The sequence below is a fragment of the Hyalella azteca genome, unplaced genomic scaffold (assembly GCF_000764305.2).
Source record: "Hyalella azteca isolate HAZT.00-mixed unplaced genomic scaffold, Hazt_2.0.2 contig10031, whole genome shotgun sequence".
Taxonomy (NCBI): domain Eukaryota; kingdom Metazoa; phylum Arthropoda; class Malacostraca; order Amphipoda; family Hyalellidae; genus Hyalella; species Hyalella azteca.
In genome coordinates, this window is record NW_025940083.1 from 294,666 (window position 1) to 318,069 (window position 23,404).

Here is a 23,404-nt window from a genome sequence, read left to right on the forward strand (position 1 = left end):
TATGGATGAAATGTTTTTTTCAATGTTTTTCAAGGTTTGAATGAGTGCCACAATTTGATGAAATTCTGCGCTGAAACTGCTCTCAAATATTGTTAAATGCTATTTAATGGAACAAATTTTCCGGGAAAAAAAACTTACTCAGAACCTACAAGCAAATAAAAATTGTGTTTGGGCTATGTTAAAGTAGGCTTGTACTTTCGATGTTGATAAATTTATAAGAAAATCACTTTCACTTTATTAAATGAACATAACTAAAGATAAAAAACTTAGTGACCGCAAATTGGGGTAATATAAAAAATCAGTAAAAATTATGTGGCATGTAGCAAAAAATGAAATTATGGTTTTCGTACCACGCATCCAAAACGAAAATTTGTGGCTCGAAAATTATGTGGAACCCAGCATGAGAGCTGACATCGGGTTTTAATGTGAGCTTCAAGATGATAGTTGGTGCTAATTAAGGTAATATAGAGATAACGCACTCCGGCTGGCTTCAGTATATTTTCATTCATGTTAAAATCCTGCTGTATAAATACCCTGCTGATTCTAAAATTCTACGGCGCAATATATTGACGTTAATTGCAAAAATCAATTTTGGTATCGCCTCGCTACTATCACAGTTTCAAAAAAACGCACAGGTAGTTTTTAAATGGGGAAGAAATTCGGTTGCTTAACAGGACTCTAATCATCACCGCCTCGCTCATGTCTACTTAATTAATTATGTAAAGACGACACCAGAGAACGAATATCTCAAGTAAAGATCGAATGACGCGCTACATCGCTCTTTCATCTCGTAATCAAAGGAGTAGGGAGTTAGGTTTTTTGTTAAGCGGAGAGTTGGAATTAATTTTATAGAATAGAATAGAATAGAAGTTTCGGCGTTGAAAAAATAGGCCCATGGCCTGTTGCCGATTCTTGAACTTTTCGTGACTTGATTCACAAGGGATCCGGCTTTTGGAACCCGATCTTTCCATAGCTGACGATTGATTGAGATAGCTGCTGGACTTATTTATAGTGCAGTTTAAGAATGCGACAGCGTTTCTTTATAAATAGTGAAGGTTTATCTCTATTTTTAGCGCATTTTCTCATTTATGGAAAAAATGCACTATTGTGCTCGCCATGTCCGTCTGTCTGTCCGTCCGTCCGTGATCTCAAGTTTTCGTCGACGAGAAAATGCGCTCTCTGTCACTCACTGCAGTGAGTACTGAGTTATATATTTCCTGAAAAATATGCCAGAGTTCCTAAAATGTGTAATATTTTTAGCTGACGCAGGTTATATTGCACGGCCTGAAGGACATATTGGAAATATGCATCGCATTCTCTATCCACCCCAGTTGCCTTGATCGCTACGCATGCTCCCAGTGAAGTATTGGCGATGTTTCTACTTAAAATAAATCGAATTTGTAAGGTATCTTCTATGTCAGCGTATATCAGCTCCATCTCTGAGAAATACGTCTGTTTGATATAGTTTACGGTCTCGATCTCAGTCGCTCTCTATTTCCTAAGTCCTCATAGGTTCCTGCTTCGAATTTTAACAACGCTATGGCAGGAACCCAAGGGTCCCTATCTGCATAGGAAAAATTTCAACCGACGCTTTGAGCCTGATAAAGAAACGATTATTTGTTATGATTTCGAACTATTGAAAATGATTACTGAACTATTAAATTCTAGGAGTTACAACTTGGAGCAATGAGATATCGCTCACGTTAGTCGATGAGATGTAGCTCGCGCTCACGACGATTCAAACGATCTCTCACGAATGCCGCCGTCTTTATTCAAATTTGAAGTTCAGGTAACGATCTAATTACTACGCGAACTTTTAGTTTATTTTTGGAGAAAAATAAATTGAGATAGAAAAAATATGAGCTTGATGAATGCCTGAAACATTTTAATTCAGGAAAAGAATTTCAAGTCCGGTCTGGATTCATCCAAATAACTTGATCAATTCGTCGGAATTGTAATAATTCGATGAGTTCATATTATTACTAAGATTTTAATTGATATTATTTATATCGCACTTAGTAACACATTTAAAATCTTGAATTAAAGCAAAAAAAATATTCTCTAACTGTGATCCTAACTTTCGACCTCTTAATTTGTTATTTTACGGTGAACAACGAAATAATAAGATCCATATGTTGAGAGTTGAAATTTAAATGCGCTGTAACCCACAAAGAAGTAAGAAATATGAAAATCGAGAATAGAGATTTATTCATAGAGTTTTTCGAGCTTTGCAACAGTATCTATTTGTCATCCCATGATTTGTACTTTCCCACGGTTAATGTTCATAAAGTAGTGTCCCAGTCGCTGTTTAAGCATGGGCGAGGATCCAGTCTACGAAGTACGACACTTTGGTGTACACTTCCGGGTTCCCAAAGCTGCCGCATTCATATCCAATGGAGGTAATTCCGCAAAGACAATCCCCACACGTCAGAGGACCGCCCCCGTCACCGGTACAGGCTTCCTTGCCGTCTTCCGCAGCGCAGATCACCGATTCAGCAATAGGTGAAACTCCATTCCTGCCCGCACAATTTTCGTCGTATTGGCACGCTGACTTACTGCACGGTGTCTGGAGTGCTGCCTCTTGGGCTCAAGGTTCCCCATCCAGAAACGAAAGCATTTCCAGAGAAGTTCTGTCCCTGAGAAGGAAGGGTCAACCCCGGACACATAGGTGTTAAATTCGAGAGGGGATTCAACTTTCAACAACGCGATATCATTCCTAGCAGTGTTAACGTTGTAGTTCTCGTGCGCAATGATCTGAACTACGAATCTTGATTGCTCGGTCCCGTCTTCGTATTGCAATCTAAGATTTCCAGCAATAATCTGAAAATTGTAGATAAGGTTTATTATAACACGTTGAAAAATGCACGACGAATCTCGATGTCTTTTTACTCAAATAGATATGGAACATTAGCAATTGCTCTGATCGCAAGTCTTCGAAAAAAATGGAATCTACTCGCCAGCCACGGAGCTTTGTACCACTCGAAATACAATGTCGATTTCAATTCTCTGGTCTTCAATGAATGAAACCTGCGTAAATGAACAAATTTTGCCACCTTAGGCGGAAAATTCATTATCAGTTGCTCGTAGTAGCATTGACATATTTCTTGCTCCACGCTCGTCCAGTCAGTAATTTTACAACTCTAGCTTGTTCTAAAAGCCCTTGCAATAGCCACCACAATTGTGAAATCAAATTATGTATTTAAAAAATGACTAACTGTTCCACCACACGGCATGCTAAATAGATCAGAGCTTACTGAATTACAGATCGACTGGGGTTTGAATATATTGCCAATTCGCTAAAATATGTCAAGAAAAGAGCGTAAATTGTCTTGTATACAAACAATGCCCAAATTTAACAGTGTTTCTTAAAAAATTCTTGGGTGACAGATACTCAAACATTGAAAATTAAATTATTTTGCAGTAAAAAAGGTGAAAATGATTTTCAAGTCTTTCAATATACTCCCGTAAACCAATAAGGCTATTAAGCGACGACTGTAGAACGTAAAACAAATGTACGTACCATCAAGTTGCTGGGATTGTCGTGGTCGAAGTATCTGACACAGTGTGCAGCGGTGATCATAGTATCAGGAGTGTAGACGATAGCCCCGCATATTAATTTACTGGGAATGTCATACGAGTCATATAAACCCAGCTGGTAGGGAAACTGACCAGGACGTGCGTTTTCGCCACCAACTATTTTGTTGTGGTGTGTGTGCGGTGTGTGCGGTGCCACTAGGAAAGAGTGGAAAAGAACAAGAGGTGGCGCAGAGTGGCCCGAAAGAAGAAGGAGAAATGGAAAAGACAGTAGGAGATGAAAAGGCGCATTGCGCATAATTGGGTTGGTTGTAGGTGGTCGGGGGTTTGTTGTGGCTACTCCTGGACCGTGGGATTGTTGAAGGCACCGCTGAAAACATTCAACCATTAACGGATGCCAATCATGAACATCGGGTTGCAATGCTGCTTGCAAATGATTTAAACTCTGAGTATAACCGAATGAATTTATCAACATGGTAATTTATTAATTTGGTAGATTTTTATCATGATGTTGTTGCAGTGTTTAGCATGAATTTTTAATGAGGAAGGCAAACTTTGATTTTACCCGTATGTAGGTATAAGAATGCTAACTTTTTAAATAATTTGAATTTAGAAACTTTTATTAGAGTAAATATGAAATAATGTTCCGACACGCTTATACATGAAAGCAACACAAGAATATTCGTCGAGAAAGTCAATCGTTCCCTCAGCTTACTTCTACACTCACCAATAAGGGAGCGCAATGACAGAGAAAATTATGTGACTTCCTTCGAAATTTGGTACGCCCTCGCATGTAAAAGGCGAATCAATGGGACCATGACAGGCATTTTTGAAGGGTCAAATAATGCTTTCTATTTATTCAATTCTATACTCACCGAGGGCCGAGGCTACCAAGAGACACAGGCAGAGCAGCTTCATATGATGACCGCTCTCTGCACCAGACAAAACGTAGAGCGCTGCGTGCATGCGCTGAAACTTTTATCCGAGAGCTATGGGAATTTTGAACACCTGCACTGAACACTTCTGTGTCAACTTCTAGAATATTGTGTGTAAAATAATAATGCAACGTCATCTTGCAATCGAATCTCGTGTTGGAAATATATATTCTCATGTCACATATCACTAAGATAAAATTATTTTCAGTATTAAAACTTACGTGTGAACTGATGCAAGTGGACACGTTTATTATAATGTTTTATGTTATCAGTTACATTAATGTTAACATAGGGTACATAGTAGCTACAATTTTTTTGAAGGCGAAATATCTTCTGCAACTCCCGTCATATTGGTCGTGCAAGTTTTGTCCTAATGATTATAAATTATTATGGTATAATAATTTATCAGATTAAAATAGCATATCGCATATTATTGTATATTGGCAGATTCAAGCAGAATCGTCCTTCTATCAACTCTTTGCACGAACGATATTTACAAGAGACTTATCACCAAGCCACATTTATGTTCGGTTTAGCCACTTGCATGCATACTGGTGTGTATAGGATCATTTACTCGTATAACGTTTCTACTTGCCTGGTACAAGAAGAACAGCTATGACGGTCAACCGAAGGTATATGGTTAGTTCTATATTAACGGTTATACAATATACATGCATGGTCCTTATACCTCTATAGCTTACGTCACACCAGTCGTAAACGTTTCGGTCAAAACACTTGATAAAATCATCCAATTTTTAAAATTGAATACAGTGTTAAATAAAATGAAATACTACTGTCAACTTTGTGAGGCGTGTATCGGTGTCTTTGGTATTTCAGTTGATATTAGTTGATTGATAATGATGAATCGTTAATTCCCCTTATCCAAATTTTTGCTAATTTGTGGTTCAATTCTTCGGACTGAGACCTTTGTCAGCAATAAAATGATCAATTAATGACCAAAACTCTTCGTAGCGATGGCCTAACTGATTTAAAGAAAAGATCGATCAAGTCTCATAGTACAGGTATATGCCAAGCGAAAATTCGACCACGTGACACCGATACTACACGATCTTTATTGGGTGCGCATCCAGCAGTGCACGCAGTTCAAAGCTGACGTTACGACAAGGAATTAAAATGCAAAGAAAACGCCAAGCAAATTCATCATATCGATATTGAAAACGTTTCGGAGTCTAGCTCCATCAGTTCGACAATCTAAAAAATGAATGCAATCATTTTGTAATTCAAAATTATAATTCAAAAGTCAGGCATTAAAACATAAAAAGACCTGAAACGCAAAACAACCTTAAATCAAAAACCAGTAATTGCGGAACAAAGAGTCATTGGAGACACGAAAAGATGAAAATAAAAGAAAAAACACTAAATCGTAAAAGCCCAGCGATTCACTATTTCAAGAGGATAAGAACTGAACGCATTATTGAGACACGGTTTTCGTTGGAAGATATGTAGAGACTCCAAAATCCTCAAATCTGAACTGCCAGAAGTGGAACCGAGCATCCTGAAATCACTCTCCGATACAGCCACGTCGCACAGTTCAGCATGGAGGCGCACGGAAGAATAAGCTTGAATAATCAATTCTAAAAAGAATTTGCTTGGCATTTTCTTTGCTTTTAAATTCCTTGCGAACTTGCAATCTAAGCAGACTGATAATTTACGCCGTTACGAGGTTCCGCTGCCTTCGTGGTGTGGTATCTCCTTATCTTGCGGAAGGTTTGCAGCGTGTGTCGGATCTGCCATCAGCAGACCACTGTGTTACTAGTCAACGACGGGTGCTCAGCCTCTGGCAACAAATTTAACTTTTAAGGGGAGCGTCTAGGTACAAAGGTCGAAATTTTGGCTTTTCCGGTTTTTAGACTCATCTTAAAGCTTACTTTCTGACGCATCGAACGGTACTAGAACCATCTCTGTACGTTGATTTATGCATTCGTAGGAGGTCCCGTAAGGGGGGAGGTGTCCGAGCCCCTTCAGTAAAGTAAAGGCAGAAATTACCCGGCCGGGCACCATAAAGGGGATCGTCTGATGTAAAGCGGCCAATTATGATATTCTCTGGTTCTTATACTCATCTTAAAGCTTACTTTCTGCCGCATCGAACGGTACAAGAACCATCTCTGTACGTTGATTTATGCGTTCACGACAGATCCCGTAAGGGGGAAGGGGGTGGGGGGCCTTCAGTAATTCCAAAGGGGGAAATTAACTATAAAATGTGCTCTTCACTCGGGCCTCGGCTAGAGCTCAGTAACCTCGCAGACAGCACGCGGGATGGTGTTCAGTTAGTGGCTCCATGCACCGATGACTGACTTTGAAGTGAGTTGATGCTTACATTTGGTATCTAGGCTACGTTACGTGTCTTTACGTGCCGCGCGGCGGTTTTTTGCCTCTACTCAAGAAGTTGCCAAAGCTGAAAACCTCTCTCACGGCAATCCTATCTCCTCCTACAGTTTTGAAGCTACATCAACGAGACATATACCGTTCGATTTGGAAAGGAAAGATCTACAAATGTCACTTAGTCGTTTGTCCAATTTCGTTATATTTCGGATTTTATTTTTCAAAAAGTGGGGGAGGGCGGGGATAAAATCGAAAAATATCGGAAAAAATGCTCCCACACCCACAAAAATGAGAAATCCAAAAAACCGCCAAGTGAGGTTTTTAGATTTGGTCTTTACGCATCGAATGATATGTGTCTCGATGTTGTAGCTTGAAATTCCTAGGAGGAAATAGGATTTCTAAAGTGCCCCCTTTTTGGCCTTTTTCTAAGAATTTCACGTTTCCTTTCATTTTTTCGAAAAATTCACACGAAAAAAGTCTTAGAATTCCGTTTTACACACGTGTACCAAATTTCGAATCGATCCGTCTGTAAATAACCGAGATAAAGTTGTCCCTTGGCGCTCCCCTTAACTTGGCCTGTAGCAAACGCTCAGCATAAACATGCACTGCCATGCTTATAGCTTCAGACCTATCAAGTCGCAGACCACGCTAGATACACTGCAAGCCACCGTGTAGAGGAAATTCATCAGGCATGGCAACAGCGGCCAATCTTCATTGGTCCGCTGCGCCACGTCAGCAGTTACGTAGCCAATAAGTACACGTAGGTAGCCTTAGTCATTAGCTCGTTGAAACTCGTGGGAGGTGGAACGCGCACTTCTTGTTTCCACTCTCTGATAGACCTCCTGACTGGCCACCAAGGGGCTGGCTACTCATCCACGGAGTGAGACGTACTGGCTCCTTCTCCCCATCCTTCTCCTTATCCATACCCACATCCGCATCCCCGTCCTCATCTCCCTGCCTTGGCGCTTTAAGCTTAGGACTCAGCCGCACCACTTACTTCCTGGTGGAACCTTGCATCCTAGTGGAACCTTGCATCCTGGTGGAACCTTGCATCCTGGCGGAACCTTGCATCCTGGCGGAACCTTGCATCCTGGTGGAACCTTGCATCCTGGAGGAACCTTGCATCCTGGTGGAACCTTGCATCTTGGTGGAACCTTGCATCCTGGTGGAACAGAGATACCCCGGCGATCTTACGCTGTTCAAGGGCACCAGTAACCTGGCCTTACTTTTTCTGCTTGATTTCTATTGTTTATTAAATGTTAAGTAAATTACGCGTGTTTCGATTTGCATCCCGTGGCGAGGTCTGGTTGCGGTAGCTTGGCTGAACTAACCCTGAACCGTAATTGGAATTTTCCAGCTTCTCTGGACTACGGGTGTAGTAGTGCTCCAGAATTCCTTTACACAAACGCTCAGCATAAACATGCACTGCCATGCTTAGCTTCAGACCTATGAAGTCGCAGACCACGCTAGAAACACTGCAAGCCATACCTGTTCCATGGCGGCTTATAGAAATAGAGCCGGATGTCTGCCGTTACTGCTCCAGCCAGTATAGTCTGAACGTAGACTATTCTGGCTGGAGCAGTGGCTGCGGGCTTACGGCGCCTATGTCTCTAAACCTTCAACTTCATGGCTTCTCTACTCAGTAGTATGCTTGCGCCAGGGAAGGAATAAGAAAGTGATGACAGTATTAGGCAATGCTGGCCTGTAACTTGCATCCCGTCGACGATGGATCTCATCATATCATTCACACGCCACCGTCGGCGACAGAACGTTCTCGGTCGCCGCGGCCATACTCTAGATTAGAACAGTCTGCCAGTTTCTAGGACATCGCCTTCTTCGTTGCCGGTATTTCGTCGACGTATGAAGAAGGAACGAGTTTGGAGAGCTTGGAATGGTAAGCATAGTCGTGTTAACCGTTCTTTACTTCTCTCTTGTCTTTTTTGACATAGACATCGTAGGTGATTGGGCAGTGTTCGAGTACGGCAACCAATCAGAACACTGTAATACTGTAGATGCAAAAGCTACCACTTCATTATTTCTCAACGTGTTAATGCTACTGTAAGGGCATGGGATCCAGTTTTCTTGAACATACATTATCGTTCATCCCGATACTGACTTCCACGTTAGGCTCACTACTATATTTAGATTCCGTTCTCCCGCACGCGACACGTGAGGTGCGTAACCGACTTGAACCTTAACGTTCTCATTTCGGTATCTTACTTTTTGAAATCGATGATTCTATGTGAAATAGCAAGTGTTAAGCCCAGGCATGCCGAGCTTATTTAAATAATAATTTTTTTCACAGGTCGGACCTAGACCCATGGCCGAACCTCCCATCCCACAAGCCTGATCACGTTTTCCATTTCTGTACGTGCTACCGTCTTTACTTTATTTATCCGCTCCCATTTCACCTCAAGCTGAGAGCACTTTTTGGTATAGCGTTGCGTTCTTACTTAATTAATTGTCTTTTAATACTTATCTTCAAATACTCATTAATAAATCTTTTGGCGTAACTTATTTCATTGCATCCTCCCCAAGTGTTTACGAACTATACCCGTGACAGCTAATCAACCAAATTTAGAAACCAATTCTAAATAAACTGTCCCAACTACAATATTATTGACCAAAGACCATGAGTAGACTTCAGTTAAGAAACATCTCGACAGATGAGCCTGTGAGCTTAGTCGTTGATTTTAGTAGATATTGTTAGAAATAAAGTAATGGTTCCTCTTAACCTGAACCGATTAGGGTTCAGCGTTTTATTTAAGCTGCTGAACGTTTTCTTAGACCAGGCGTGGAGGTCATATGGCTATCTATTTGGGAAATGTTTGTCAATGGTATGATGACAATTATTCTGGGAAATTGCAAGCACAAATGGAGTACGTTGTGCTTTCTTGAAGGTAAATGAAATTTTAGCGGACCAGCTACTGGTCGCGCTTAGAATGCTCAGGGTTCTAGATTCAGGCCGCCACACTTATCCAAACATGACTGAAGATAAAAAATGTACTCACCTTCTCAGGAGGGAGCTGCTTTCTAATTGGTAGCGAGACTTCAGCCTCAACATGCTCACTTGGTGATTCTTATGGTCATAATGAGGTCATCTGTGTTTTTCTCGTTTCATGACGTCTATTATTCTGTTAGTGACCAGCTGTTGTACCCATATCCCTTGTCAGATGAATTATTAATGTGAATAGTTATAGTTATAATAATAATGTGAATAGTTTCCTGGCATCTCCTCATACGTAAAATTCATTGACACATGTCATCATTATTGCAATCCGCCATAATAGTATTTCATCGCCATAATGTTTTTTCACTTACGTATATGCCTGTTATCCTAATCTAACCTAAGCAGACGAACCTAACCTAATAAAACCCTAAACCTAACATAACCTAAAGTGGTTCAACATGTTGCCAAAATTGCTCAGTGTAGCGTAGCAATATTACTGTATGATCAATGACTAGCAACAAAGAAGTAGCACATTTCAGAAATTATGGTACATTAGCCTTCGTTCTCGAGTCTTGATTAAACCTTTGAAGTGACAGGTGGTGTGTGATGCTTGCAAAATTAGCCGGCTGATGCCGACTGACACGTTGTAAAACGCTGTTCGTTTTGTTGGGTTTTGGTTTGACGTAAGTCCGCGTTTTCAAGGATAACCACGGTTTCAACAACAAATATCCCGTTTATTGGATTAAAAACTTGTATCTGTAAGAACAAACAAATATATTAGCCCTATAAACTTCATTGTATGCTTATAATATTAAAATATAACAAATAATAATCTGAACAATAAACAACTTATAGGAAGGCATAAATCTACGCACCGAAATATTGTGGGCAGTTTTGACGCGGGCTACGAACTGAGCTAACATGAAACTATTGATACGTTGTCGGCTATCTACACACTCTAAAGGTCGGATAAACAAGTAAATCATAGGAGCGCATAAAAAATAGACTATTAAAACTAAGCTAACAAAAGGTTCGCTAAAAATATTTACACACGTAATGGAGGGAGAATTAAGAGGCTATGGCGACCTGCACAGTGCTGTTCTTCTCCGAGGCGTTGAGCCGGCGGTGGTACTTCTACGTAAACCACCCTTTTACCTACTTCACTTACGGTGCAAAGGCCTTCCTTTTAATGGCATAACTTCAATCACTTTGCATTTACTCCTTTCCCTGTATATTATTTTCGATGATTTTGAGATGCCCCCATGTGTGGTTAGTGCCCCCGGGATCGTGGTTTGTGCCCCCAGGTGAGTGGCTGGTGCCCCCAGGTGAGTGTTTGGTGCCTCCAGGTGAATGGTTTATGCTCTTAGGTGAGTGGTTAGTGTCCCCAGGTACCTGCTCTGGATTGGGACTCTCTGCCCTGGAGTGGGACTCTCTGCCTTGGAGAGGGACTCTGCCCTGGTGAGGGACCCTCTGCCCAGGAGTGGGGTTCTCTGCCCTGTAGTGGGATTCTATGCCCTGGAGTGGGATTCTATGCCCTGGCGTGAGACTCTCTGCCTTGGAGTGGGGCTCTATACCCTAGAGTGGGACTCTCTGACCTGGAGTGGAACTCTACCAAGGTGTGGGACGCTCTGCCTTGGAGTGGGACTCTCTGTCCTGGAGTGGGACTCTCCGCATTGGTTTGGTCTCCACTTTGGTGGCTCCGTTCTGTAACCCTTCAGCCGTTGGAAAGCCTTAGGCAACTCTTCAGGACACCCAATTTCGTAGCTGAGAAACAAAATTCAGTCAAATTCTTTAAACTGTCCTGCCATGGGGCCGCATTGAACTGGTCTTCAGAGGCTCCCATAAATTTTAAACAAAAAGCCTTCGTTCAGTGTCCGTTATTATGGTTCCAATGAAGCCTTTACGGTGCTGGCTTGTTCGTCCCACCCTTCCAATGGAGCCTTTACGGTGCTGCCGTGTTCGTCCCTTCCTTCCAATGAAGCCTTTATGGTGCTGCCTGTTCTTCCCACCCTTTTAATGGAGCCTTTACGGTGCTGCCGTGTTCGTCCCTTCCTTCCAATGAAGCCTTTACGGTGCTGCCTTGTTCTTCCCACACTTCCAATGGAGCTTTCACGGTGCTGCCGTATTCTTCCCACCCTTCCAATGAAGCCTATATATGTATATATAGGCTTCAGTTGAGAGCCGTTATGGAAATGCTAGTGTTACAATAATGTCTGCGAAGCAGCTAGGGGTGTAGAGATGTTTCCCGAAAACTTTGACGGGGACTCCGCAAAGGGAATGACGGAGTGTGTGATGTCACTAAGAAAGTGTGGAGAAAATGAGATGTGGCACATGGCATATAGTCTGAACAAGGCATTAAAAAAGGGAAAAGACGTAAAGGGCGCTAGGGGCATAATTTAATTCTTGATTAGAGTCGAGTTTGAGTTGGATGAGGGAAGGAGGAGGGTTTGCGCGGAGGAATGTGCATGAGAGGCATGGGGGTTGGTGCCGAGATTTATTTGAGTTATTCTTATTTTAGTATTATTTACACATTATTTAAATGAAAAAATATCGGTTCTATTCCTATTTGCAGGTTTTCAACTCTCGTTTTTTTACCTGCTTCAAAATTTTCACAGTAAAGGTGATATTGATACTGAGAGCGATGATGGTAGAGAGAGGTATGACTGTGATGAGGCAATGTTGCAGAGGGTGGTGAGTCTCTCGACATTCAGAAAATAGAGTTTGAGATTGGAATTAGAGTAAGTCGTCAATATCATTTTACATGTGAGGCATTCGCTGTAATTTTAGTTAGTCAGCGTCGCCGGGCAATTGAACCTTGAGACATTAATTGCTCCAACTGACATCCGCTCGCATCATGACCCGTTCTGCAGATAGTGAGATTGAGGGGGGGGAGGGTCGGTGGTTATTTTGGTGGTGGTGAAGGTGGTGAAGTGAAAAGTGGTGGTGAAGGACCTATTGAGTGAATTTTGGAACTTTTAAAAAATGATTTATGGGACTTTTGTGATGTCTGGTGGGAGAGTGAGTGTTGTATACTGAAGTCTATTGCCTAAACATTCACGAATGTTAGCCCTGTAAATATTAGATAGGACGTTTTCTATTGTACATTAAGCTAAGCCTCGACTTCACCGACGATTAAGTCTATTGTGAACCTGCCTTGAATAAACTTGCTTTCTCTGCCCTGGTCTCTGCTTGTACCACCAGTGTCGTACGGGATTTAGTCCCAGCGTCGTAATTAAGAATATTTCAGCGAGTTTGTTGAAAACCTGTTCGTTTTGTGATTCGGTGTTGGTCTAGGCTATGTGCGCTTGTCGATGGTAGACTATTTATGCTGGGGATCTCGCATTATTTGTGCAGTGTCTGTGAGGATTTTTACGTGACTATTCAATAAATAAATATAAAAGCAAAGAAAACGCCAAGAAAATTCACCATATCGATATTGAAAACGTTTCGGAGTACAGCTCCATCATCAGTTCGACTAAACGAAAAATGAATAAAATCACTTTAAAAGTCAAAATTCAAAGACAGACATAAAACCTAAACAAGACCTAACATTATATCGAAATAAACAAACTACCCTGGCGTGAGACTCTCTGCCTTGGAGTGGGGCTCTATACCCTAGAGTGGGACTCTCTGACCTGGAGTGGAACTCTACCAAGGTGTGGGACGCTCTGCCTTGGAGTGGGACTCTCTGTCCTGGAGTGGGACTCTCCGCATTGGTTTGGTCTCCACTTTGGTGGCTCCGTTCTGTAACCCTTCAGCCGTTGGAAAGCCTTAGGCAACTCTTCAGGACACCCAATTTCGTAGCTGAGAAACAAAATTCAGTCAAATTCTTTAAACTGTCCTGCCATGGGGCCGCATTGAACTGGTCTTCAGAGGCTCCCATAAATTTTAAACAAAAAGCCTTCGTTCAGTGTCCGTTATTATGGTTCCAATGAAGCCTTTACGGTGCTGGCTTGTTCGTCCCACCCTTCCAATGGAGCCTTTACGGTGCTGCCGTGTTCGTCCCTTCCTTCCAATGAAGCCTTTATGGTGCTGCCTGTTCTTCCCACCCTTTTAATGGAGCCTTTACGGTGCTGCCGTGTTCGTCCCTTCCTTCCAATGAAGCCTTTACGGTGCTGCCTTGTTCTTCCCACACTTCCAATGGAGCTTTCACGGTGCTGCCGTATTCTTCCCACCCTTCCAATGAAGCCTATATATGTATATATAGGCTTCAGTTGAGAGCCGTTATGGAAATGCTAGTGTTACAATAATGTCTGCGAAGCAGCTAGGGGTGTAGAGATGTTTCCCGAAAACTTTGACGGGGACTCCGCAAAGGGAATGACGGAGTGTGTGATGTCACTAAGAAAGTGTGGAGAAAATGAGATGTGGCACATGGCATATAGTCTGAACAAGGCATTAAAAAAGGGAAAAGACGTAAAGGGCGCTAGGGGCATAATTTAATTCTTGATTAGAGTCGAGTTTGAGTTGGATGAGGGAAGGAGGAGGGTTTGCGCGGAGGAATGTGCATGAGAGGCATGGGGGTTGGTGCCGAGATTTATTTGAGTTATTCTTATTTTAGTATTATTTACACATTATTTAAATGAAAAAATATCGGTTCTATTCCTATTTGCAGGTTTTCAACTCTCGTTTTTTTACCTGCTTCAAAATTTTCACAGTAAAGGTGATATTGATACTGAGAGCGATGATGGTAGAGAGAGGTATGACTGTGATGAGGCAATGTTGCAGAGGGTGGTGAGTCTCTCGACATTCAGAAAATAGAGTTTGAGATTGGAATTAGAGTAAGTCGTCAATATCATTTTACATGTGAGGCATTCGCTGTAATTTTAGTTAGTCAGCGTCGCCGGGCAATTGAACCTTGAGACATTAATTGCTCCAACTGACATCCGCTCGCATCATGACCCGTTCTGCAGATAGTGAGATTGAGGGGGGGGAGGGTCGGTGGTTATTTTGGTGGTGGTGAAGGTGGTGAAGTGAAAAGTGGTGGTGAAGGACCTATTGAGTGAATTTTGGAACTTTTAAAAAATGATTTATGGGACTTTTGTGATGTCTGGTGGGAGAGTGAGTGTTGTATACTGAAGTCTATTGCCTAAACATTCACGAATGTTAGCCCTGTAAATATTAGATAGGACGTTTTCTATTGTACATTAAGCTAAGCCTCGACTTCACCGACGATTAAGTCTATTGTGAACCTGCCTTGAATAAACTTGCTTTCTCTGCCCTGGTCTCTGCTTGTACCACCAGTGTCGTACGGGATTTAGTCCCAGCGTCGTAATTAAGAATATTTCAGCGAGTTTGTTGAAAACCTGTTCGTTTTGTGATTCGGTGTTGGTCTAGGCTATGTGCGCTTGTCGATGGTAGACTATTTATGCTGGGGATCTCGCATTATTTGTGCAGTGTCTGTGAGGATTTTTACGTGACTATTCAATAAATAAATATAAAAGCAAAGAAAACGCCAAGAAAATTCACCATATCGATATTGAAAACGTTTCGGAGTACAGCTCCATCATCAGTTCGACTAAACGAAAAATGAATAAAATCACTTTAAAAGTCAAAATTCAAAGACAGACATAAAACCTAAACAAGACCTAACATTATATCGAAATAAACAAGACTAGTTATGAACAACTTAGTCCTAGGGGTACGACAAGAATATAAAATCCTAGCGATTTACTATTTCCAGATTATATGCTCACAATTGCTCATATAATCTGGAAATAGTAAATCGCTAGGATTTTATATTCTTGTCGTACCCCTAGGACTAAGTTGTTCATAACTAGTCCTGTTTATTTCGATATAATGTTAGGTCTTGTTTAGGTTTTATGTCTGTCTTTGAATTTTGACTTTTAAAGTGATTTTATTCATTTTTCGTTTAGTCGAACTGATGATGGAGCTGTACTCCGAAACGTTTTCAATATCGATATGGTGAATTTTCTTGGCGTTTTCTTTGCTTTTAAATTCCTTGTGAACTTGCGATATAAGCAGACTAATGATATAAGTACTTATAAATAAATATGCAACAAAGCCTACAGGGCTACTGATATAACCTCTACGATCGTACAGCAACCCATTCCATCATGAAAAAAGAACAAAACTAACACCGAATGATTAATGATAATATTAATAAAGAAAAATTAAAGTGCAAAAATATAAACAGTGTGTGTTCCATTAGCCGAAGTCACCAATAGAACCCTTGTCTTGTCATAGCTTTGGAGTCCTTCAGTCCAGTTCTGATTATCGGAGCCTTTCTGCAAAAATGTGAATAAGACTTGGAGATAATCAATAATTTTAATGCTGAATATGACACAGGAGCACAATTGCAATAGGGAAGGAATTAGCTTAAATATTAATTTTCACGACCAATTATAAATAAAACTGATTTGACACGTTATTTGGAACAGAACTGATGAAACCACTTACCTTTGTTGTGAGAAAACGATTCACAATGAACGCCTAAGCGAGGTCACGTCAGAGGCAAATAAAACCAACGAGAAATTGTAGTGAATCGAATTCATAACTCGCACTATCATTTCTCGTGAACGTCGTAATTATTTTACCAAATCTCTAAGCTCGCTGAACACCATTTTCAAGCTTCATGTGACCTTGTTAGCTAGAATTCAACTATTTACTTCAATGTTGTATTCACATAGGCCCAAGAACGCTTCCTTGTGGCACGCCACTGCGCATTGATGCCCAGTCTGACACGGTTCCGTTAATACTGATTCATTGTCGTCTACCTACTAGAAAATCTGATCCATTGGAGTACGTTTCCCTCAATTCCCAAAGACTTCACTTTACGCAACAGCCGCTCTTGCGGAACACTGTCAAATGCTTTGGCAAACTCGAGGTACAATGCATCCACTAGATCCCTTTCATACAGCAGACGAGTCCAATCGTTCAACGTAGATAATAAGTTCGTGGTGCAGGGTCTGCCGGCAATAAAACCATGTTGACAATCTGATATGAGATGGTGAGCAGTCAAGTGATCGATAATCCTATCCCTCACAACAGATTCCATTAGGTTTCAAACAATTACCATGCATACAATTACAAGCTTACAACAGATTACAATGAGTTCCCTGATCTACCACGATCACTTCACTGGATTTATAACACGTGAGCTCAAACTTTGAGAATAGCACAACCAGCTCAAAACTCAAAAGCGACGTACATTCAGGCCCCGGCAATAAATTTAACGCTGAGCGACGCACGTCCTACAAGCATCAGTCCAGGAAGGAAGCCAAAAGCTTAACGTAACGAAATAAAGGCTTGACGTAGCGTAACGTACGTGACAGCGTAGCGTAACGCTACGCTACGCTTAACGTAACATAGCGTAGCGTAACGTTACGTAACACGCAACGTAGCATTGCGTAACGCTGCGTTACGCGTAGCGTAACATAACATAACGTAACATGACGTGACGTCACGAGACGACACGACACGACACAACACACCACTGCATAACACAACACAACACAATACATCACAGCACAACACTACGCACCACAATACAACACAACGCAACACAACACAGCACACCACTGCACAACACAGCACAGCACACCACACACAACACAGCTCAACAAAATACAGCAAAACACACCACAACACACCACAACACAACGCAACACACCACAACGCAGCACAGCACAGCACACCACACACAACACAGCTCAACAAAATACAACAAAACACACCACAACACACCACAACACAACGCAACACACCACAACACAGCACAGCACACCACACACAACACAGCTCAACAAAATACAGCAAAACACACCACAACACACCACAACACAACGCAACACACCACAGCACAACACAACGCAACACACCACAACACAGCACAACACGCGACACAACACACCAGAACACAACACAACACACCACAACACAACGCAACACAACACAAAAAAATGTAGTAGCGCACGCAGCTCGCTAGTCTTTTCTTAGCAAGGTATCCAGCTGGTGACTTGTACATTTGTAGTTATCCTCATTCACCTTCTTTGCGTTGGTCTGTGGACAGGGTTCCTACGGTGGTCGTACATGTTTTGTGCAATTTTAAACAGCCTAATTTGTGATTCTGGGATTTTTGCAGAGCAGCTACGAAGCTCTTGGTGAATCTAAGATTGAAATTTATTGTCAAATTAAAGGCATTTATGTCTTTTACAAGTAATAATTCCTCATTGACATAGTTTGTTGTAACATATTATTTGTAACATTCCGTTTGACTTAATAATTCAGGATTTGATTAATATTCAAAAGGTGTGATTTTATTGCAGAGTGTGTAAAATTACTTAAACATTAAACAACATTTAATTATTTTGCGGACATATATACCAGACGTCTTCATTTGTTCATGAAATTCAACCCCGATCCAAAAGATATGAATAAAATTTTGGACCCGAAGAAGTCGTCTTTCGACTAAGCATTGACTTCTACAGCAGCAAGTAACAATCTTTGTCCGCTAACGTAACTTAACAAAGAATTGTCAGCGCTGAAGAAAAATACCCATGATTCTTGTACTTTTCGTGACTTTACAGTAGATTTAAAAATTTGCGTTTCGACCAGATCTACTCAAAATTGACGTTGACTTTAAATAGCTAATGGACTTTTACCAGCAGGAAGGCTGTTACACGTATCGTTGACTCGAAGCGAGAGGCGTTGTGGCACGGATGAGCGAGTCTAATTCCATCCAAAATGATAAGGTACAGTGCATCACAGCGCATTTTAACCTTAGTGACAAATCGTGCCGACATGCAATTTGGCTTCATCGAGTTAAAAAACGTTGAAACTGTTTTCATCTGGAATTTGTGGGAATTGTTGTTGAATCACCAACCTACATCACGCACTATTTCGATTACTTATTTCTTTAATAATAATCAATGATTACATCTTAATACTTCACTTTCTATTGATTTGCAACCCCTGCGTTGCTTAAAGATGCTGTTGCTTGATCGTAATTCTATATCAATTTATTTCTATCCTAATTTTTAATTCATATTCACAAAATTTTCATTAGCCTTTTACTCTGCCGTAAACTGCATAAAAATTCTTCTCCACCTGCCAATTGAAGGTATTGCGTGGTCATAATAAGGCTACCATCATGTCACCACGCTCCATTTACAAATTTTGCAGAGAAAAATAGATAATAGCTCAAATTTGGAGTGCATGTAATTTATTCTTCTGCAGGACATAACTTTTACAGGTAAATTTAACAAGGAGACCCAAGTTTTTGGATTGATTGGGACCTTGATGGAATATATCGCACATTGGGGGTTAACAATAAGCAAACGATATTATAATTTTATTACCTGAACCGGTTTAATATATGTAAGTTTCATCATCTCGGCAGCTATTCTGAGTCGAATTAAACTTCAAAAATTTGTGCAACATTCACAGGCATAAGTTTTAATTTCTAATCCAATTCAAGGCATTACGCGTGGGCGAGGATCCAGTCGACGAAGTACGACACTTCGGTGTACACTCCGGGGTATTTAGGGTTCCCGCAAACCGATCCCCAAGAACCAATTCCACAGAGATAATCTCCGCACGTCATGGGAGTGCCACCGTCACCCTCGCAGGCGGCCTTGTCTTCTGCTCCAGCACAGATCATTGAGTCGATAATACGATCAAAACCATAGCTATCCCTGCAAGCGTCATCGCTGACGATAGGCAGGCTTACATACTGAAGGATATCAGGTTTCTCTTCCCCCCACCAGCTCAAAGTTCCCCATCCGGACACGATACCGTTTCCTGTGAAGATTTGACCCTGCGCAGGAAGTGTCACTCCGGACACATACTTGTCAAAGGTAAGAGGAACGCCAACTTTCAACAACGCGATATCGTTTTCCCAACCATAGTTGTAGTCGAAGTCTTCGTGCAGGATGATTAGAGTTACGTCTCTCGCCTGTTCGGTGCCGTCGTCGGTAGCAAGGTTGTAATCACCAGCAACGATCTGTAACCACTTTGAAAGGTTATATCATTCTGCGGAAAAAGGTCAATTGAATACTTAGATTGAATGTTATATGCCAGCAGAATGTCTCTGAATTCTTATACTTTTTCGAATCTTTGCATCAATCATGGTGGTAGTATTCGGGATTAATTTTATTTTATAAGTGCCAATATCAAGCGCTGTACTTTAAGAGCAGAAAATGACTCTCAGTTGTGGAAATTGTTCCGTACGATTGAAACAGCTTTTACTAAGTCCAGAATACTCGCTGTACTGACACTGGGGGCTGGAGCTGGTAGGGGAGTTACAAGCATCTTAAATTGCGACGCCGGACATTTCTTTATGTACTTAAAGTACACAAAGAAATTTCTTTATGTACTTCTTTATGTACCTAAATTTCTTTATGTACTTATAAATAATAATGTAAATGTTTTCAATGTTATCCAAATCTGGAACTTCATAACTACAGCTAGCATGATGGTTGATGGATTAAATGCTGACACACAGCGTGTGATGGTCACTCAGTGGTGCTGACACACAGCGTGTGATGACTGACCACTCAGTGGTGCTGACACACAGCGTGTGATGGTCACTCAGTGGTGCTGACACACAGCGTGTGATGGCCACTCACACGCTGTGGGGATGTGCCAAAACTGAGGATGTGCCTAACGGTTTCGTCGGAGGACATCACTATTTTTCACGGCACTAGTTACTATAAGCAACAAACTTGGAAACCAAGTGAGCATTTATAACGCACAAGAAACGAGTTGAGATCCCTTTGAATATTATAAATGAATAAGCTGACCGAACCGTACCATCCAGTGGGTTAAAACTTGTAAGAGACATGGATGGTCGAAATAACTAAATTCCAGGACCCGAACTTCGCTTCTGCGCAAAATACTAATCGGATAATTTGTGTATTTTATACAGTAAATGAATGCATCGCGCTCTGTTTCATCAGTGCATACGTTCTCCTTAAAATTTACTGAATTAAATCAATCATCTGCTCGTTTATCTGTTGAAATAATTACCTTTCACAAAAAAATAACGACTGATGTTCATTAAAATGATGTTTCGGCTCACTGGTGGATACTGAAGACTACTCGATCAGAACTGCTGAGCCTGGCTAGTCGGGGTCAATGTAAATTCATGACCCCCAGAAATGCTGCAGGTTGTTCGATAAAAGTTTCGAATCAACGAACGCTGGAACTGCCTTATACTAACCCTCAAATTTTGTGGATTGTAGTAGTTTTCTCCGTCTACACAGGTTCCTGCGGTGATCATGGTATCAGGAGTGTAGACGATAGCCCCGCAGAAGTGGATATTGTTACCAAATGTTGTGTCCTGGAGACTCAGCTGGTATGGGAACTGCCCAGGACGAGCATCTGTGCCGCCAACTATCCTGCTGTGGCCTCTCCTGAACCGCGGAATAGTTGATGGAGCCGCTGGAGAATTTAATATTTGTTGACTACAATTATGGACTGCTTATAAGGAAAATGTTCTCACATATTTTTAGCATGTTTTCGCGCTATAGTCATTCACGCATTACCGTTCTTCAATTTTCAGATAGGATATGCCGCATTCAATAGAACTCACTTATATTACAGCGAAGATTGCAAGAGAGTGTAAGAGTTCCTTCGTGAAAAGTTAACCTCTTTTTGATGAGATGATATCGACTTTTTAGGTTCGATTCCGAACAACTAATTCAAGTAAATTCCTCTTAACATAAATTTGAAATTTCTTACTTTCGCACTGCATGTCTCCATTATTTTTGCTATTGTTTTGCTAATCAATGAAGCGCTTAAATCATATTTTTTGGGGCTGGAGAATAGTGCGTTATGACAGAACATTTAATGATTTCAGTCAAAATCTGGTACCCCTCACATGTAAGGTGCGAATCTAAGAGGCAAAGGCAGGCATTTTTGAAGGGTCAAATAATGCTTTCTATTTACTCAATTCTTCACTCACCGAGGGCCGAGGCTACCAAGAGACACAGGATGAGCAGCTTCATGATGACCGTTCCCTGCACCGGACAAAACCTATAGCGCTGCGTGCAAGCGCTGCAGCATTTATCGGAGAGCTATGGGAATTTCAGCCACCTGTTAGGAGTGTTTTATCAAGGACGTTTTTCCTGAATTTTTTTGCTACATCATCTAGCAATATATTTTTCATGTCATTTCTCATCTGACCACGATGAGTATTCATATTTGTTATCGTCTCTTGTGTTATTCCTCATATATATGATTTTTGATCATAAATGTGAGTAATAATAGTAATATACATCATCAATGAGCGAGGAAAGTGATATACAGCATCAGTGAGTGAAGGGAGTGATACCCATCGTAACTTGCTGCATTTGCTTCATGGAATCAAGTATCTATACAAACGGTACGCAGAATAAAATATAATAATGTAATTTGAAAAAAATACCAAGTTAGAAGGAAATTAATAATAAAAATAAAAACAGCTCTCTCCTGATTCCGCTCACAAATTTATTCACATGGAGTTCGCAGTAAGAAAATTTTAACTCAGTCAAATAACGCAAATGAGCTCAAAATTTAGTTTTGCTTACAATTCCATTTCTATTTCGTAATGGTATGGAATGATTCCGCTCTACATAATTTAACTATGAAGAACGAATTAGATAAAAAATATTTTTTCACCGTGAATTTTGTCCTCTGATATTGAAAGTGAGAACCGTTAGAGTTGGTGTAAAGTCAGCTTCATTGAAAAAATACAAATACAAAAACCTTTATTCCTTCAAGGCCTGCTCTGCATTCTTCACAATCATAATCAGCTTTTTACATATCAATCAATATGTCTAATTATTTTTGGGTTCCCTGTAATTATTATCACATTGTCATTGATTCCCAACTTTATTGGGGTTAAGTCTAATTCCCAAGGCTACTCCTTCAGAGATTGGGAACTCCCTCCCTCGAAGATTTGATATCACTCTTTTTGCCAAACAATATCTCTCACATTCTTTATTTATATGGAAATTCATTGTACCCTGCATCGCCATAAAAAGTCATTTTACATGCATTTCCCTCAACTAATCACCCGTTACCTGCTCAACGTCCCATTAACACGTTAGGTTCCTCCAGCGGTGAACATTGTGCAAATTAGATCAGGTTGAATTACGAATTTTCATTACGAATTTGAATTACATCTGCTTATTTGCTATAATTCTCCATTGGCTATACAAATCTCCATAAATCAATTTAAACAAAGATCGAAAGTTTATAGTTGTTCACTTTTTTTCATCCTACCAAGTACATAATTTAAACATGGTCATGGACAGTTGAAGAAATACGTTTATTTTTCTGTAATTAACGCTGAATTGACATTTCACGCTACCAGCGTCGACGCGCTGTGGTAGCAACCAGGCACCAACACATAACGTCCACGTGACGGAACGCATTTCTTGTGTACGAACTTGATTGGTACGTGCGAGCAGGCCGAGGCCGCTGGCTGACGGGCAGGAGAGAACTTATTGTCCCACGTACTAATTTAGTCTATATGATTCATCAACATTTACTTGTAATTGTGTAGCCGAGGGACCGAACTTTTATACCTGCAATAACAGTGATTGTTTACTATCTAATTTTGTTCCTAAATGATGCTGTTACTCTATTTCATATATTTCACGGCCGAGGCTCGTTATCATAATCGATTTCCCAGAAGGGG

The 23,404-nt window shown here is 40.9% G+C and overlaps 1 protein-coding gene and 1 pseudogene across 1 annotated transcript; both read right to left on the reverse strand.

The window, feature by feature from the left end:
* Positions 1–2,173: 2,173 nt before the first annotated feature.
* On the reverse strand, positions 2,174–4,500 carry LOC108676846 (annotated as a pseudogene).
* A 14,486-nt stretch (positions 4,501–18,986) lies between these two features.
* Positions 18,987–21,750, reverse strand: LOC108676848 (trypsin-1). Its single transcript, XM_018165002.2, has 3 exons — positions 21,686–21,750; positions 20,942–21,162; positions 18,987–19,723 (listed from the first exon to the last, which is right to left on the reverse strand). The coding sequence occupies exons 1-3, from the start codon at positions 21,726–21,728 to the stop codon at positions 19,202–19,204; spliced, it is 786 nt and encodes a 261-aa protein (XP_018020491.1). The 5' UTR covers positions 21,729–21,750; the 3' UTR covers positions 18,987–19,201.
* Between the last annotated feature and the right edge of the window lie 1,654 nt (positions 21,751–23,404).